Consider the following 16,800-nt stretch of genomic DNA (forward strand, 5'->3'; position numbering starts at 1 on the left):
CTGCATGATATCTCCTGATAATAAAGGCACTTTACTTAACACACAGAGTGGGATAGAACAGCCGGGATCTTAAATTGGTTTTCGATAGGATGACCCAAGAAGTGGGAACCTGTGAGGAGAGACCTGTGAGGACACTTCCAGACAGAGGGAACAGAAGGCGCAAAGCAGAAGCGTCTAGAGAATGAGACCAGTGTTACTGGAGCCGAAGGAAGAAGCCCTGGGGTTAGGTGAGAAAGGTATTTGGGTATACCAGGAGATTTATGATGAGCTTGCTGCCTCCTGTGAGGGAGAAGGGGAGCTCTTAAAAGAGACATCTTGTCACCGGATTCCTCTGGATCAGCTGCAGGATAATGGTACAGTTGTGCTGGCAGTCAGAGTCTGAGAACAGTTCTTTTGTTATTGTTTTTCTACTGGGATGCTGAAGTCACACTGTGGGGGGTTGAGGCTGAAAGAAGTCAGTGCTGTCATCACCCTGGCCCCTGGGATTTGGGGACAGCTATGTCACAGACTGCCGCCTCAGCTTTGAGAAGAGAGTTCTCCAAGACTCTAGAAGAGGACCTAGGATGTACCAAATAATGATCTCTCTTTAATGATGCTAAGAACGAAAGGGGCAAATGAGCTCCATGGAAACCAGGGAACACTCCTATGAGCCAGACTTCCAGCACCAGGCTAGTTAACCACCAGGTTACATTGATGACAACTTATGCTGGAGAGGTTGTGGGGTAAAGGGAACTCTCCTGCATTGCTGGTGGGAGTGCAAGCTGGTACAGCCACTTTGGATGTCAGTGTGGCGATTTCTCAGAAAATTAGGAAACAACCTTTCTCAAGACCCAGTAATACCACTTTTGGGTATATATCCAAAGGATGCTCAATCATGCCACAAGGATATGTGCTCAACTATGTTCATAGCAGCTTTGTTTGTCATAGCCAGAACCTGGAAACAACCTAAATGTCCCTCGACTGAAGAATAGATAAGGAAAATGTGGAATAGTTACACAATGGAGTATTATACAGCAGAAAAAAATAATGACAATCTTGAATTTTGCAGGCAAATGGATGGAGCTAGAAAACACCATTTTGAGTGAGGTAACCCAGACACAGAAAGACAATTATCACATGTACTCACTCATAAGTAGTTTTTAAATATAAAGCAAAGAAAAACCAGCCCACACATCACAATCCCAGAGAACCTAGACAACAATGAGGACCCTAACAGAGACTTACGTAGATCTGATCTATATGGGAAGTCGAAAAAGACAAGATGATCTGAGTAAATTGGGAGCATGGGGACCTTAGAAGAGGGTTGAACAGGAGGGGAGAGGCAGGGAGAGGAGCAGAGAAAAATGTAGAGCTCAGTAAAATTAATAAAATTTAAAAAAAAAAAATGAGGTCAGCACCAAAGAAAGTCCCGAAGGCTGCTTACTGCAAGCCGCCACCTTAGCATCCCGTGGAGATGGAGAAACACAGAGAGAAAATAGTGGGCTGGAGGAGACAGAACCTACACCCCTCGACAGAATTGCTTCGATTCATCTAGGCCTTAAGAAGGAAGCCAGGCAACTAGCTTTTCACGAGATTTGGGGTGTGCCTTTTGAAAGTCGAGGTGGTATGCTGTAAATCCCAGGTGTTAGGAGGAAGAGGCAGTGGAATCGGGTGTTCAAGGTCATTCTCCGCTGTGCACCAAGTTCAAGGCCAGCCTAGGCTGAAGGAGGACCTTGACTCAAAAGGAAGCAATCAATAAACAAGCAAGCAAACCGGCGCTCTGTGGCACTTCCCCTTTGAGATCCTTTTGGCCCACATGAAAAACAGAATTGTTGAAAAATCTTGATTAATCGGCATGCTTCACGTTAGCATTTACAAATAGTATTGGAGGGGTTATCTGATCCTATGGCTGGAACCGGCAGCCTTCTTGCTTGCCAGCTTCGCTCTCAGAACAAGCAGCTCTGCCACGGTGACAGATGAGGACCGGGTGCCTCTCCGATGTTTTAGAACTCACTAGGCCCATGCAGCAGCTGTAGGTCTGCGGAGGCGGAGCACTGCTCTGCTCCCCACGGCACACATGGTCCAGCGGAGCAGAAAGTACACAGAGAAAGCACACCAGAGCGAGCTTGTTGGCGAGTTCCTCCCATCTGCATCCAGCTGAACACATGCCCACCGCACACGCAAAATGCAATGCGTATTTAGAAAAGAGACGACTGTGTAATTAGAAAATAATTGCCACTCTTTGAAATTGAATTGGCATTCTTTTTCATCAGATTCTATTGAAACCTTTGCTATGGCGAAGCTGGTTTGAAGCATGTCTGGGGAGGCACAGGTAAAATAGACAACAGGCAATACGAGCCAGTTGTCTGTGTGGCCAGCTCTGGGCCTCTCCAGGATAGGGTGCCCACTGGCAAGGAGTCTTCACTTCCAAGCCATTCTCATTAGTGAGGAGCCTGCTGTCGGAAATACCGGCCTCTTTCCATAGTGCTTTATTCGTGTGATCTGCCCATCACAGAACTCCATGGTTGAGTCTTTTAGGATGCTAAGTCATATCAGTTTGTGATCACTGGCAGGTGTCAGAAGCTGCTCTGGGCTGTCTGGACCTCCCTTGATTGTTGGCTGAGCAGAGCATTTGTTGTATTTATAGCCCTCCTGAGGTTGCGTTGTGGAAGAATCAACAGCAACTAGCCTGTTTCAAGCTGAACAAAAGCCACAGCAATAGGGTTGGGTATTGTGAGACCCTGGAGCCATGCCTTGGTGCATGGAAGAAAGCCTGCTTCATGCCCTTCCCGTTGTTTGGCTGTGCAGGGAAAATAGCACATAAGGGAAGACCGGGTGACCATGTAGCCATGCCAGGTCATCCCCCAGAGCTTTGGCTGGGACAAACCTCACTGTGGTGCCCCTTCTGTCTCTGGGTTGCCAAATATTTGCAAACTGGTAAAATCACACTATAATAAATTATACAGGCACTTTGAAAACAACAACCTAATAAGCATCCATGAAAGGAGCCAGGAATAGTTCCACCAAGAAAGTCTCTAGCTCTCCCCTCAAATCAAGATTTTGATGCTAGACAGACAGAAGGCTTCCGATGACTTTAGCTTCTTGTGTCAAGCCTTTCTATGCTGTTTTAAACATATGTTTTGATATTATTTTTATAATTACAAGTTATTACCCAAGAAAGAGTGATGGTCTGTCAGGAGAGTTCTGGTTGCACCCACATATACACACACACACACATAGATGAGAGATGATAGATATGATTGATGGGTAAAATAAACAGGATATATATGTATATTATTATAGATGAATGATAGATTATAGACACAATAATCTATAATAATCTAGTTAAGTTGTAGATGACCAATTTAGATAGGTGATAGACATTACATGTGGTAGATAATAGCTGATAGATTGATAGATAGATGATAGATAGATAGACAGATGATAGGTAGATGATAGATAGATAGATAGATAGATAGATAGATAGATAGATAGATAGACCCAATCAAAATATGCCCTGTGTCTTTTTGTTACTGTGGAACTTTCTAAAATGTCACTGTTTGATACACACCTCTAAAATGTCTGTGAGCAAGTCAGTTCACAGTCTCTCTCATAGGAGAAAAAGAAAAAGAGACGATTTTATCATCAGAAAGTCAGGGGGGCTACTTCGGAAGAAAGATTAGAATTGCATACTGTTTTTAAAAAGACAAGATATCGACAGACAAATATTTTCACCTTCAAATCCTTTCTTTAAAAAAAAATCTCAGCTGTGTTCCTATTTTCATCAACTATCTCATGCCTAAGAGAAAAGGGTTTTGCTTCACATTGGCTTGATGGACTACGGGGTCTTGTTCTAGTCCCTCTCCCACTGAGCTATAATCCCAGCCCGTGGTACTCTTTCTCTTTGAAGCAGGGACTCACCAAGTTATGCATACTGACCTTGAACTTTCCATCCTCTTGCTAGGATGCATCTCTGCCACCAGGCCCAGCGGAGAACAGTGTTTTAAAGCTAAAGAAGCCAGGAGCCTTCTGCTGAAAGGCAGCTGTCTGAGAAGACTGAAGGCCCATCCACCATAGCTTCTGCCCTTCCCAGAATACCACGGGGAAGGAGGTGTGGCCTAGAGGAGACCCATGAGGACTAAGGGAGTCCAGGATCCCTGTAGCAGTTGCCCCCTACCTAACTAGCACCCCAGGGAGACCACATTTAGAAAGGGATAGAACCTCAGTTGTAAGATGAGGAAACACAGGTGCAAATGTTGAGTGTTACAATAAACCTGTTAGGAAACTTTTAAATTACAAAATCTTGGAGGAATGCGGAAAAAGCACAGATTCTAACGGCCAAGTGGCTATGATGACCTGTACACCTTACCCTTTTTTGCTTAAATATGAATTTATTGAAACAGAACACTGTGCCAGGCTGTGTGAATTGTGCTTGGAGATGGCCTCACACTTGGAAAGCCACCTCCAGCAACAATAGCTAGCTAGCATAGGTGACATCTGACATTCATGATTTCAGAAATGTCCAGAAATCCTGAGGTGAGAAGACAAGGTGAGAAGGATTTTGACGGTGGACAGTTGCCAGGCAGCATGGCACTCTTGACAACAAACCACGTGCAACACGCAAGTAGACACACGACGTGAGATGGGTAGAGACACTAGCTGTGTACATAAAAAGTGGACTGTCTTTGGAGCTGACAACAGAACTGACGGGTCTCCCAGCACAGAGATCCATTCCAAAGTCACAGAGATCCATTCCAAAGTCAGTTTGGCAGACGGCAAGTGGCAGTGGGCTGGGGAGGACCGGGACACGCTCTGCAGGCTGCAGGTTCTAGTCCTGTGTGTCTGCAGGTGTCCACATGCAAGCCAGTGTGCTGCCGGCAGGTGGTCACTGGTTCCTAAGGGATGAGAGACGCTAGCTAGGCTTTCTTTTCTGTGGGTGTCCCAGGCTCCAGTGTCTTCACGGATGCTGGGTTTGTCTGCGCTCTGCCTCTCCCGATGCTTGCTTTCTTGGGCTTCTGGCTGTTGTTTTGGAGGGATTTCAGCCCCAGCATCTTACAGTACTTGTTACACTGGTGCAGTGCTTTGAACTGATCGATGAAGGTCATAGAGCAGTTGCCTTTGAATCCCTTGTACCTGTATGTGAGCGTGAAAAGAAACCACTTAAAGAGAAGACATTTTACTGGTTTCAAAGACATATCTGAAAGAGAAATTAATGGTACGTAGAAAATATATTTATTCCTATTCCCGGTAAGAACAACCACATGGCTGACAATTAAAAGAAAGGGAGGGGCGCTGGAGTGATGGCTCAGAGGTTAAGAGCACTAGCTGCTCTTCCAGAGGACTTGGGTTCAATTCCTAGCAACCACATAGTGGCTCACAACTGTCTAAAGCCCTATGTGGCAGCACACATTTGTAACTTCAGTGCTGGGAGGGTGGAGGGGAAGTTAGATGGATCCCTAGAGCCTGCTGGCTGGTCAGTCTGCCCAATCAGGAAGCACTGGGTTCAGCGAGAGACCCTGTCTCAAAATATGAGGTGGAAGAGCAATAGAGGAGAACACCTGAGATCAACCTCTGGCTTCTGCCCACCTGCATATGAACACACACACACACACAAACACATACACTGTATACACGTATATGCACACAAAAGAGAAGGAAAGAATATGGTGTCGGGTTGGGCGGTGGTGGCACATGTCTTTAATCCCAGCACTCAGAAGGCAGAGGCAGGAGGATCTCAGTTAATTCAAGGCCAGCCTGGTCTACAAAGTGAGTTCCAGGACAGCCAGGACTGTTACACAGAGAAACCCTGTCTCACAAACAAAACAAAACAAAAACAAAACAAAACTATATATATATATATATATATATATATATATATATATATATATATATATTGACACAGACTCAGGGCCTTGGGCTCTAGGCAGAATTTACAAGGAAGGCAGACGATTGATACTAACTTTGTAGCTGGCAAAATGATCCTGCAATTCTTTTCTATCAAGTTGCCCCAAAACGCCAAGTCCTGTGTGCTAACTCCAGTTTCCACCTCCATTCTTTACAAGTATTGCTGACCCAAAAAGGTATTTAGCAGCCATAAATTCCCCCATGACTGGCACTCCCTTGAGACATTCCACTGGTCCTCCTCACCACACACGAGCTCATTTGATTGCTACTTGAATTTCCCAGTTAAATATTTGGAAGTTACGTGGATCTCCACAACTAAAGGTTTGGAAGTAACATCTACCTATGCAGTCCGGCTTGCACCCATTTGTTCCCTTCCCATCAATGCATTCTATACACTGTCACAAGAATGACCTCTACAAAAGGTAAAGACACTGACTTGGGGAAGAAATATTCTTCCGAGAGACTCCTATTCTGAATGCTGGGTCCCCGGGTGAGTGGTGCTATTTTGGGAGGTTCTGGAAACTTCAGAGGAAGTTGGGACTGGAGGAACTAGGTCCTGGAGGTAGGTCCTGGCATATTTCCCTCCCTGGCCCTTTTCCCATCCATTCCTCTCTTTCTTGCCCACTATGAGATGAAGACACTCTGCTGCTGCAAATCCTACCATGACGATGCTCTGGGCACGTGGCTGTGGGTTGGATGCTCTAAAACTGTCAGCCACACAACTTACTTTCTTCTTCCTTGGGTTGCTGTAGTCAGGTGTTTTGTCAAATGGATAAGAAAAGTCATGAGTGTAGTAAGTTGGGTCACCTCCTGTCTAAAGTGTCACTGATGTTAAGATGATAACAAACTCCTCACCCTCCCCTAGTCCTGCTGCTGGTCTTGTCTCTAGCCCCCTGACCTGTCACCTTCAGGAAAGGTCATGCATGTACCTTCCAAGAGTTTGCTCAGGCAAATTCATCTAGATCAGTGGTTCCCAACCTGCGGGTGGTGACCTACCCGGGGTCACACATCAGATATTTACATTGTGATTCATAACAGCAATGAAATTACAGTTATTAAGCAGCAATGAAAAAAAATCTTGTGTGTGTGGGGGGGTTCACCACAATGTGAGGAACTGTACTAAAGGGTCACAGCATTTAGGGGGTTGAGAACCACTGCTCTCTAGATGGGATGCCCTGCTTCCCTTCTGTCTCTCAGTCCTGCTCACCATCCATCCTCAGTTCTTTGACTTTCCCAGCCAAGTTACATCCTGCATGTGCGCGCGCGCGCGTGCGCGCGCGCGCGCGCACACACACACGCACACACACACACACACACACACACACACACACTGTGCCATCAGCAGAGGAGTTGGGGCTCAGTGGGCTTTAGACTCCACAAGGACAGCGTGAGGTGAGCACCCTACTCAAGCCTGAGTGCCTTCTTATGACTGGTCAATATTTTCCAGTGTTCTACTCTTATGTTGCCCTGAGTCATCACCGAGTCCTCACATATAGACATGCAGGAGGAAGGACCAGCGACTTTCTTCCACTCCTGATCCACGGAGCACCCAGCCAAGCACTGTGCTGGAGGCAATGGGTCCATTAGTGAACCTGCACAGCAGCCAGCCCATGGACTTCCTGTCTGGAGAAGATAGGTGTCTAATCACCCCAGCGACGTGGATGCTGGTGAAATACTCATTGCTGGCTCAGTAAGCCTGGATGCTGAGCCTTGGTAAGCATCTTGTAAACATCTGCCCATTGTCTCAGCTTTCAAATGGGAGGAAAAGAAAGGAGAGTCACCCTATAGGGTGGTGGAGGGTTGAAATGAGAAAATGCCTCTTACCCACCTGGCCACATAGTGGATGGCACATTGTAAAGATTCAGTTCCTGGCCATGGATGGTTACAGCTACCGATCCTGGCACTGCTGTGACTGGCGGGGCCCTCCAGCAGGAGGAGGTGGGAGGGTCAGTGACAGACAAGCAGACAAGTGTGAGGGTATGCCTGGAATATAGAGCTACTGACCTGATGTTTTAGAGTCCAGTGGAAAACAAAAAGATGTTCAAAAAGTATTGAGGATTTTGAGACAGGAACAGCAGATGAAACTAGACATAGCACTTTCCTGAACGTGGACACAGGAACTGCACATCCATGGCTGGGTGTGAGTGTGAGGCTATCGCTCATGAGTAAAGCCAAAGAGAAGCCACTGCTTTCCCCGGGTGATGCGCACCAGGTTTTACACTTTCCGGGCTGTGAAAGCCTTCCCCGCTCCCTGCAGCCTTGGTGTAGGCCTGCAGCTCCATCCTGACAGGTGAGCTACGGTCGGCTTGCCCCTCCTCCTCTCTGCTTCCAGGAGGCCATTTCCTTAGGAGACACAGCTGCTCTCCAAAGGGCACATGCACTTAACTGAAGAAAAAGCCAACCAAATGCAGCAATTGAGTGCGGCAGAGCAGGGACTCCCAAGGCTAAGCCCGTCAGCTCTCCATCTCTATCGTCCTCTGCAGAAGACTCCAGAAAATGTCAAATGCTAGTTTGTGTGCATTTCCTGCCTGCCCGAGCATCCCTCACCGTGTGTGTGTGTGTGTGTGTGTGTGTGTGTGTGTGTGTGTGTGTGTGTGTGTTGGGGGAGACAACCCAGGGCACACATGTACAGACATAGGAGAAACTAGAACTTGACTGCCTCTGGATAGGGTGTCACACACAGACAGACGTGGTAAAGGCAGCCTTGCACAGTCTGGGACATGTTTCTCAGCACCCAACCTCTGCAAAGCTTGGGCTGTAGGACAGGCTCCACGGAACCTCCTGGACCCTTTCCTCAGCATGAGAATGGGTCTTTCACTTCTGTCTCTGTGTCCTGAGGAGCAGACCCACACCGTAGAATCAGGAGTGCATATCGACATCTCTCCATGGGTGCCATCTCTCGCCAGACGCTGTTTTACATCCAAGGTCCCTGTCCAGAGCAGGCTTTTACTATGACTGTTCAAAGAACAAGTAAACAGATCCCAGCCCTACCAGCAGGGCTCTTTGATCTCAGCCCAGATGGGTTTCCACATCACATTTCCGAATTTCTCTTTCTCTGTTTGCTTTTATAACAAGCAACGCTACCCAGATGCAATGCGTAAAGAAAAGGACTTTATTTAGCTAGAGATTCCAAATGTGGCCTCGACATCCTGGTGAGAGCCTGTGGCTACACTGCAATATGGTAGAGAAAAGGCCAGAAGGGCCAAGTGTGCACTGTGGCCTTGGGTTGTGGCACCTCATTCCATAAGACCGACATCAATCTTTTCCTGTTGCTTTCCCAAGATGAACAGCCCCACAGCTCAACAGTTCTACAGTTTTGCTCACTAAAGACCAAGCTTCAAGCACACAAACCTCCGGGTGGCATGCTCCCACCAGAGCACACTTTCAAGTTGGACTCAGGCAATATTGAGCCTTCCACAACTTTACCAGAGGTACACGCAGTTTTTAGGTTTTGCCACCCGGTGTCTACAGAATTCAGAATCTTTCTCCTCTCTAAATTTGGTCTCTGTCCCAACTTGGATGTTGGGCTTTGCCCTGTTGTTCTCTCCAACTGGCAACCATTATTGTGAAATGGTTTTTGCCTGGGAAGAAAAATACGGCAAGGTCCATATGTTTCAGACCAATCAACCACAGATGTATTCAGAGGACGCAAGTCTAATTTCACCAAGCTGTCATCTACCCAAGCAATAGGAAACAGCCCTCAGTTTATGACCTGACGTGCAAGCCACATACACCATCTGCTGCCCTCGGGCTTGGTGGGAACTACTGATCTCGGCTTTCGTGACATCGTCCCAATGTGAACCCAGATGCGGAAACCCATCGCTACCGTTCCTGTTATTAAGACATGCAGATAACCAAAATGTTCTGCCCTTCCAAGAAGCTCAGAGGGCGATATTATTTGTAAACAGTGACTACTGTAGATCTAATGACTTAGAAAGAGATCCTATCATAGTAGAGCAGGTCCTGGATTCCAGCATTACTGATATTTACATATGAAGCAGAGAAATGAGAGAGGCGCATGAGAGAAACCGATACAATGTCTGAGGCGGAGTTCTAGTGATGCATCTACAAATAAAAAAACCATCAAGGAGTACAGTCAAGCACCGGAAGGCAGGGGACAGGCTTGAAACAGACTCCAGACGGAACTAGTCCTGCTGCGAGAGTTAATCTTGGTCACCAACTTGGTGGCATCTAGAACCATCTAGGAGAAGGACCGCTGGGCAGGCATGTGGGGAGTCATTTTAAATTAATTGCGGTTGGAAGATTGCCTGCTATGGAAGGTACTATTCCCTGCGCTTGGATCCTGAGTGTGCATGAGAGCAGGTGTTTCATCCCTCCTTCCTTCTGCTTCCTCGCCAGGAAGGAACACACCCTTGAACCATGAGCCAAAATAAACCTCTCTTAAGTGGCCTTTGTCAGAGTTTTGTATCACAGCAACAGAAAGACAAAAACAAAAGCTAAGACACCTCCTGGCACCTCTCAGGCTTTCAGCCTCCAGAGCTATGAAACCATAAACTCTTGCAATTTTAAACATTTGCATTTGTGGCCTAAGAATCTAGCACAGTGGGATAAGGAACTTTGTATTAGACACACACACACACACACACACACACACCCACGCACGCACGCACGCACACACGCACACACGCACACACACACAGTTTTCAGTTTTAGAAACCTTAGCTGTGCTAAATTTTACTTATTGGATCTTTGCTTTTTAAACTCCAGTTATAATCATTTCTGAGTTGACTTCACCTGGCCTTCCACACAAAACATACAAGATATTTTGACAGAGCCACTGTTTGTAAGATTTCTGGGCAGGGGCCAGAAGAACACCATGTTACTTCTACCTGGGGAGAAATGTGTTATGTAGGGCTCTGCTGGGCCCTGGAGGTCCAAGCACACACACAGCTCACCGCTACAAAGGCTTTTTTCCCTAGCAAACCTCCAAGCATCCTGGGTGGTGAGAGTCTCTCAAATGTGGTTTCCATATCAGGAATGCCTGACAATTCCCTGCCTCCTTACACCTGGTTGTTCTTCCTTCCGAAGGTAGACAGGCACCTCCCGGCAGGCAGCCATACTGAGAGGTGTCCCTGGTAGCTAGTCATAACTATCTCATGTGGCCACAGCAAGTACTGACGGGAATGTCTGCTCAGAGTGCCCCTCTTTGTTTTACTTCCATCTAACCATGTGACTAGAGCCTTTTTTTTTTCCCCTTAAACCCAGAAAGAGAGCAGAGAATAGCCTCTGCTACCCTCTAGTGGCTAAATCATGACCCCCTCCACTTTCTCCTGGGGAACTCCATTGCCTGGAGAGATGCTTGCAGGGTCCCTGGTAACCAGTACAGATCTGTTCCCCTGCGTGTCTTGGTTAATTTTCCAAATCTCTAGTTGCCAAATTGAGTGTCTTTCTTTGTCTCTCTCAGAGGACTCTAGGTGACTGAGGAATTCAGCTCAGAAATGTAATCCAAGAGCCAGGCTCTCCAGTCTATCTGGAGGGTGGATGGCACCTCCAGACATAATCGTAGGATAGTCCAGGAGGACCGTGACAGTGCTGTTTTAAGAATCATGCCAAATGAAAGTTGCAATGAGAAGATCATAACGGTTCCTTATTTTATGAGATTATGAATAGATTATTTATTCACCAAATAGCATCTCAATCTTCATTTGAATATCTCTAACTCCATTAGAGAACAAGACAGGTTGCATTTATTAGGATGTGAGATAAATAAATGTTCAGGTTGAGACATAAGGGATATGTACATGTATGCATGCATGTGCATATAAATGCATGCCTTGTATGGAGGACAGAACACAATCTCAGTGTCATTCTTCATGTGTCAATCACCTTCTTTTTTCTTTTGAGGCAAGGTCTCCAACTGGCCTGACCAACTGGAATAGAGCTTCTTGTCTCTGCCCCCTCCCCCTGTTATTGGGATAACAAGTGCAAGCCATCATGCCTGACTATGTATATACATATATATAGTATATACGTGTGTGTGTGTGTATTTGTGTGTGTGTGAATTCTTAGACCTGAGCCTAAGTCCTCATGCTTGCCAACACTTTGCCAGTTTAGCTATTTCCCCTTCACCCCTGCAGCCTGGAAATGTCTTGAAATGACACAGGGCTCCACATTTTAGGACCATGTTCTTCTCTACAGCCAAGTGCTGCTGGGGACTAGCCTCCCATAGAATTTGCAACTCTCTCTTTCCGTCACCAGGCTTTTCATCCGTAAGCTTGCCAGAATAGAGAAACTGTGTCTAATGGATCCTCATTCACCCAGCTCATCCCTTGTACTCGGAAAGTCGACAGCCCCTCTTTCTTTCCCCTGTTCCTTGGTGCTCAATGTGAACAGTTTTGTCTAATCTGCAGAGCATCTTTGAGTCTGAACCCTTTCCCAGTGGGCTACCATTGTTCTCCATCCATTTGCAGCTTTTGGCTTCGAAGGGAACATTTCTTCAAACAGATCTTGCTTTCTAGCATGTGAGATAAACCCCTGCACATCAAGGGTGCTTAACCCAGCCCCCTGTGTACCCACCTCCTTCATGCAGAGAATGCTACTGGCCCTCCCCTTCCCTCCCCTCCCTAGATCACTGCTGGCTCTGCCCTGCTCCAGAGGGAAGGGGAGCCTGGGAATCTAGGTGGTGGGTATGGTTGTCACAGTTCACTCGGAGAATAAATATGTGTAAAGAAGCCCTAACACCCCTCATCCTCTGAGAGATTCCCCATTTATTGATTTTTCAAATCAAGCTTCTAAAATACAGTTCTTTTTAAATGTGTGACTTTTCTTTAAGCTTGTAAAGAAAACTTTAAAACCCGGACAAGCTGATCTAGAGTCCTTTCAAACACTGCAGAATTCCCTTCCCACCTCTCCTTGGGTGGGAAAGCAGTCATAAGTGCCACTTTGCAGGCAGCATTCTGCCCTTGGCTCCATCCATCCTCTCTTCTAATGGGCCTTGGGCAACTGTCCCAGGCTAGAAGAGTAACATAAAAGCTGAGAACAAAACCAAGGGCTTAGATTTCTTTTTAAATTAGGAGGGGGAGTGCCGCTTCGAGCTCTCTCATTCCTGGAAGCCGTTGACATGCTTCACAAGACGTCGTAAATCACCAGCCTCTTGAGCTTATTTTGGTCTGGGGACTTCTCAAGCAGTTTTGGTTTATTAGGAGGTTGTTCTAAGCCAGCAGTTCTCAACCTGTGGGTCGTGACCCCTTCAGGAGTCACATATCAGATATCCTGCATATCAGATATTTACATTATGATTCATAACAGCAGCAAACTTACAGTTATAATTTTATGGTTGCGGGGGTTACTACAGCATGAGGAACTGTTCCAAAGGGCCTCAGCAGCACAAAGGTCGAGAACCACTGCTTTAGGTGATGCTGTGGAATTTTGTGTATTTTGGCAACAGGCAGGGGTGAGCAGGAGTGGGGAGTTCTGCTGAGCTAACATCAGTGACAGGGTCTGGAGGTAGATTAGCCAGGGGGATCCTCAGCAAACCACAATGACCCTAGGCAGATGGGCAGGCAAGCCAGGTCTGGCTGAGATGGAATTTGTCTTGTTCAGCAGACCGCAGCGAGTCTTAAGAGAAGACTCCACTTGGGAAAGTGCTCTGACAACCAAAGGCTTTCACAGGTAGGGTACCACAGGTTACGGGAACATTCACCCAGGGCAGACGCTGAAGTGAACAGCTTTTAACATCAGGCACAACATGTCACAAACAGGAGGAAACTGAGCCTATCCAGCCGTCCCACTCATCAGACAGACATACGGAGCCATGAGCCATGCTACCACCAAGAGAAGAAGAGGTAAAGGGCCTGGCCCAGATTTGGACCAAGTCTCTCTCAAAAGCTCCTGCCTTCCCCACAACATCATAACCTCTCTGACACATTCTATTTGCAAGCCCAATGTCATGACCAAATGCCGGGAAGCCTACAGTGACCAGGCCTCCATCTGGTGCCGTGAGACGGGCGTGAGATAACCGTTCTATCACAAGATCTCACCATCACAGAGCCGGTTTCCAAAAGGAAGACACCAGGTGAGATACATCCAGACTGTCTTGGTTGTAAGTAAATTGGAGAGCCCGGGGCTATCACAACTTCATGAATCAAACCTGTGGTTTTTATTACTCTTCTCGCTGCTATGGCAAAACTCTTGACAAAAAGCAACCTATGGAGGAAGGGTGATCTTGGCTCCCAGTTTAAGGGTACAGCCCATCACGGCATGTGGCTGGGGCAGGTGGCCGAAGAGTGAAGCTGCTGGCCACATTGTATCCACAGTCGGGAAGAGCGAGGAGTGCGGGAGCTCAGCTTGTGCTCTCCTTTCTGATCTGCATGGGAAGGCACCGTCCACTTTCAGGATAGGTTTCCCACCTTCAAACATGCACCGTGGCGTGGACATGTGTTCGTTTTCTCTCTCTCTCTCTCTCTCTCTCTCTCTATATATATATATATATATATATATATATATACACACACACACACACACACACACACACACATATATATATCACGTGCACACACACAGAATACATTTAAAAATATTTTTTGAAGAAATCACGAATAGCCGCTTTCTCTTCAGAGGGGCCCAGGTGAAGCAGCAAAATGGGACAGTTTGTTAAGAGCCTGGCTAATAGTCGCAGTGTCACCGAGTGGACAACTGAGCAGACCAGCATCCTTGCATTAGACTAGGGAAGAAAAACCAACTGCGCTGGTACCCAGTCACAGGCATTTGAATGGCTCCTATGCTCCCAGGCAGGCAGCTGGGACATAGCTAGACAGCCAGGGATGCAAGCTTCTGTAATAATCTCTCGTGCCTGTGAGCCACCAGAAGGATTTTTGGGGGGAGGGAAAATGGACTAAATATAAACATATAAAACTTATTGTGCTCAATTGCAACAACCAAAACAACAAAAACTTTCAATAGAGACGACTGTAAGTGTAGAAACTGGAGCTTTTGGGCTGAAAGACATCCCAGGGATGCCAGAATACTTTCTCACCAGGACTCCTCCGAGGAGCCAGTTAGTCTGGCAATGTGTTTGCAGGCATTCTTGTTTGCCTCCAAGTTAGGAAGCAATGTGTTTCCCCACGAGAACAAAGTCCATAAATATTTTATTTAAGTAAAAGAAATGAATTGAACTAATTCCCAAGACCGTTTGTCATCCACAGTAAAGACAAGAAATCCACTCGGTCCACATTAGCCAAGCAGCGTTTGCCCGGAACCCAATGTGAAATGACAGCTACTTCACTTTTTCCTACTCACCCTTTAGCTAGTGTTGCTATGCCGACGTCAGTTAACTTCATCCCCACACCTGCAGAGAAAAGACAGCAGTCAAGTTGTTAAAGGGAGCACGAGAAGGATTGGTCAGGGACTCTCCCAGGCTGGATGGGACAGCTTATCGCCTTTCTAGGTCCATGTGTACTCACCTCCCAGGTTCTACCCCCAGAGCCTAGGGAGACTCACAGTCTGTCTGCCCTGCACCTGGTGTGGGGAGTAATGGTGGGGAGGGCAGACCCGTGACTCGGGCAGCAGGTACCCAAGGCAGACCTCCTTCAGACTTATCCTTGACCTAGGATGGAGCCGGGACTCGGTTGCTCTCTGATGAATTTGAGACTAGGCACTTTCCCCATGAGTTTTCTCACAAGAAATGATGTCTCTTGGACTTACATCTGGTCCCCTGTTCTTCACTGAAAGTGGAAACCCTTAAATAGGAGAAGCGTGGGCATGGACCGCCTTGGTCAATGGCAAAAATAAGCAAGTTCAAGGCAACATATTCTCAGGCAAACTCCACATCCACAATTCTCATTTCCTCTAAGATAATTTCCTATCATTGGCTGAAGAATTTCCAGATCCTAGTAAACATTCACAGGCTATGGGTGGAGTTGTAGCCATTGGCCTGGGGATGGTGACGTTTGAAATCCATGGCCCAGCCATTTAAGACTTTTAAATCATGGTGGTGATTGGAAATACCAAACCCCAGACAATAAAACCGCTACTGAGTTTCCTACTCTGGCTCAGCAAAAATCCACCGATGTCCTTGCTGGAAACCCAGGCCCACACGGCCCCTTTGGCTACTGTGCTCCCAGAAGGGCAGTGGAAAGCATCTAGGGAGACAGAGGTGCAAGGGAAATGAACAGCCTGCTGTCCTCTAGCATCCTGCCACAGTAAAGGACTGCCCACTTTCCCTCTGCCCCAGCCTCAGTCAGTATCCTTAACGTCTGTCTCCCAGGCTAGCAATTAGGAAGAGCATCAGTGCTCATGCCCAGGCTGCAGAGGTCCCTGGGCCTTTCTAGCATCTTCCTGCTCTATCCAGGTAGTCTTCCTGCTTCTGACTTCCTAGGACGGTGGCTCTGGGCACTGGCCCTGCCTCGGTACTCCTCACCTGTGCAATCCAGTGGTGACCTGCTGGACACCTCTGACATCTCTGTCTCTGGTTCTATATGAGCTGGACTGTAAGCAGTGATATCCCTGCCACCAAGCAGGTAACTTGGCCACGGAGCAGGCAGGTAGGTAGCAAACCAGTCTGGGGTATGGAAGGAGGTCCCAGGTCTCTCTAAAGCCAACGCTGGGATGAGAATGGATGACAACCTGGCTCCACGGCTCTGCATCCCAGAGGCCCAGGGAAGGCAATCAGAAGGCAGAATCCACCAGGAGCATGGAAGATATGCTGCCGTGTTGCTAGTCGGATGGGTGAGTCACCCGGCAGCTTTTGTACACGTGCCTGTGAGCTAAGCATGGCACTTTGGACATCCCAGTGAACCTTTTAAAAGCTGAATCAGCTCACTCTTCCAAAGATACTAACAACGGGAACACATGAATGCCTGCTTCATATTGCTTCATTTGTAGGAAGTGCAATGGTTTTTAAAAGATGCCAAATTGCAAAGGCCCCTTTGGATATCTTTTTCCGTGGAAGGTCCTATC

The 16,800-nt window shown here is 47.1% G+C and overlaps 1 protein-coding gene across 1 annotated transcript in view; it reads right to left on the minus strand.

The window, feature by feature from the left end:
* Window positions 1–4,146: 4,146 nt before the first annotated feature.
* Alpk2 (alpha kinase 2) overlaps window positions 4,147–16,800 on the minus strand; it is a 106,879-nt gene continuing 94,225 nt past the window's right edge. Inside the window, exons 11-12 of the mRNA XM_038330954.1 lie at window positions 15,142–15,190; window positions 4,147–5,112 (exon numbers count right to left, since the gene is read on the minus strand). Of these exons, the coding sequence (XP_038186882.1) occupies window positions 4,896–5,112; window positions 15,142–15,190 (266 nt within the window). The 3' untranslated portion in view covers window positions 4,147–4,895. The remainder of the gene's footprint in view (window positions 5,113–15,141; window positions 15,191–16,800) is intronic.

The sequence above is a fragment of the Arvicola amphibius genome, chromosome 5 (genome assembly GCF_903992535.2).
Source record: "Arvicola amphibius chromosome 5, mArvAmp1.2, whole genome shotgun sequence".
Taxonomy (NCBI): Eukaryota; Metazoa; Chordata; class Mammalia; order Rodentia; family Cricetidae; genus Arvicola; species Arvicola amphibius.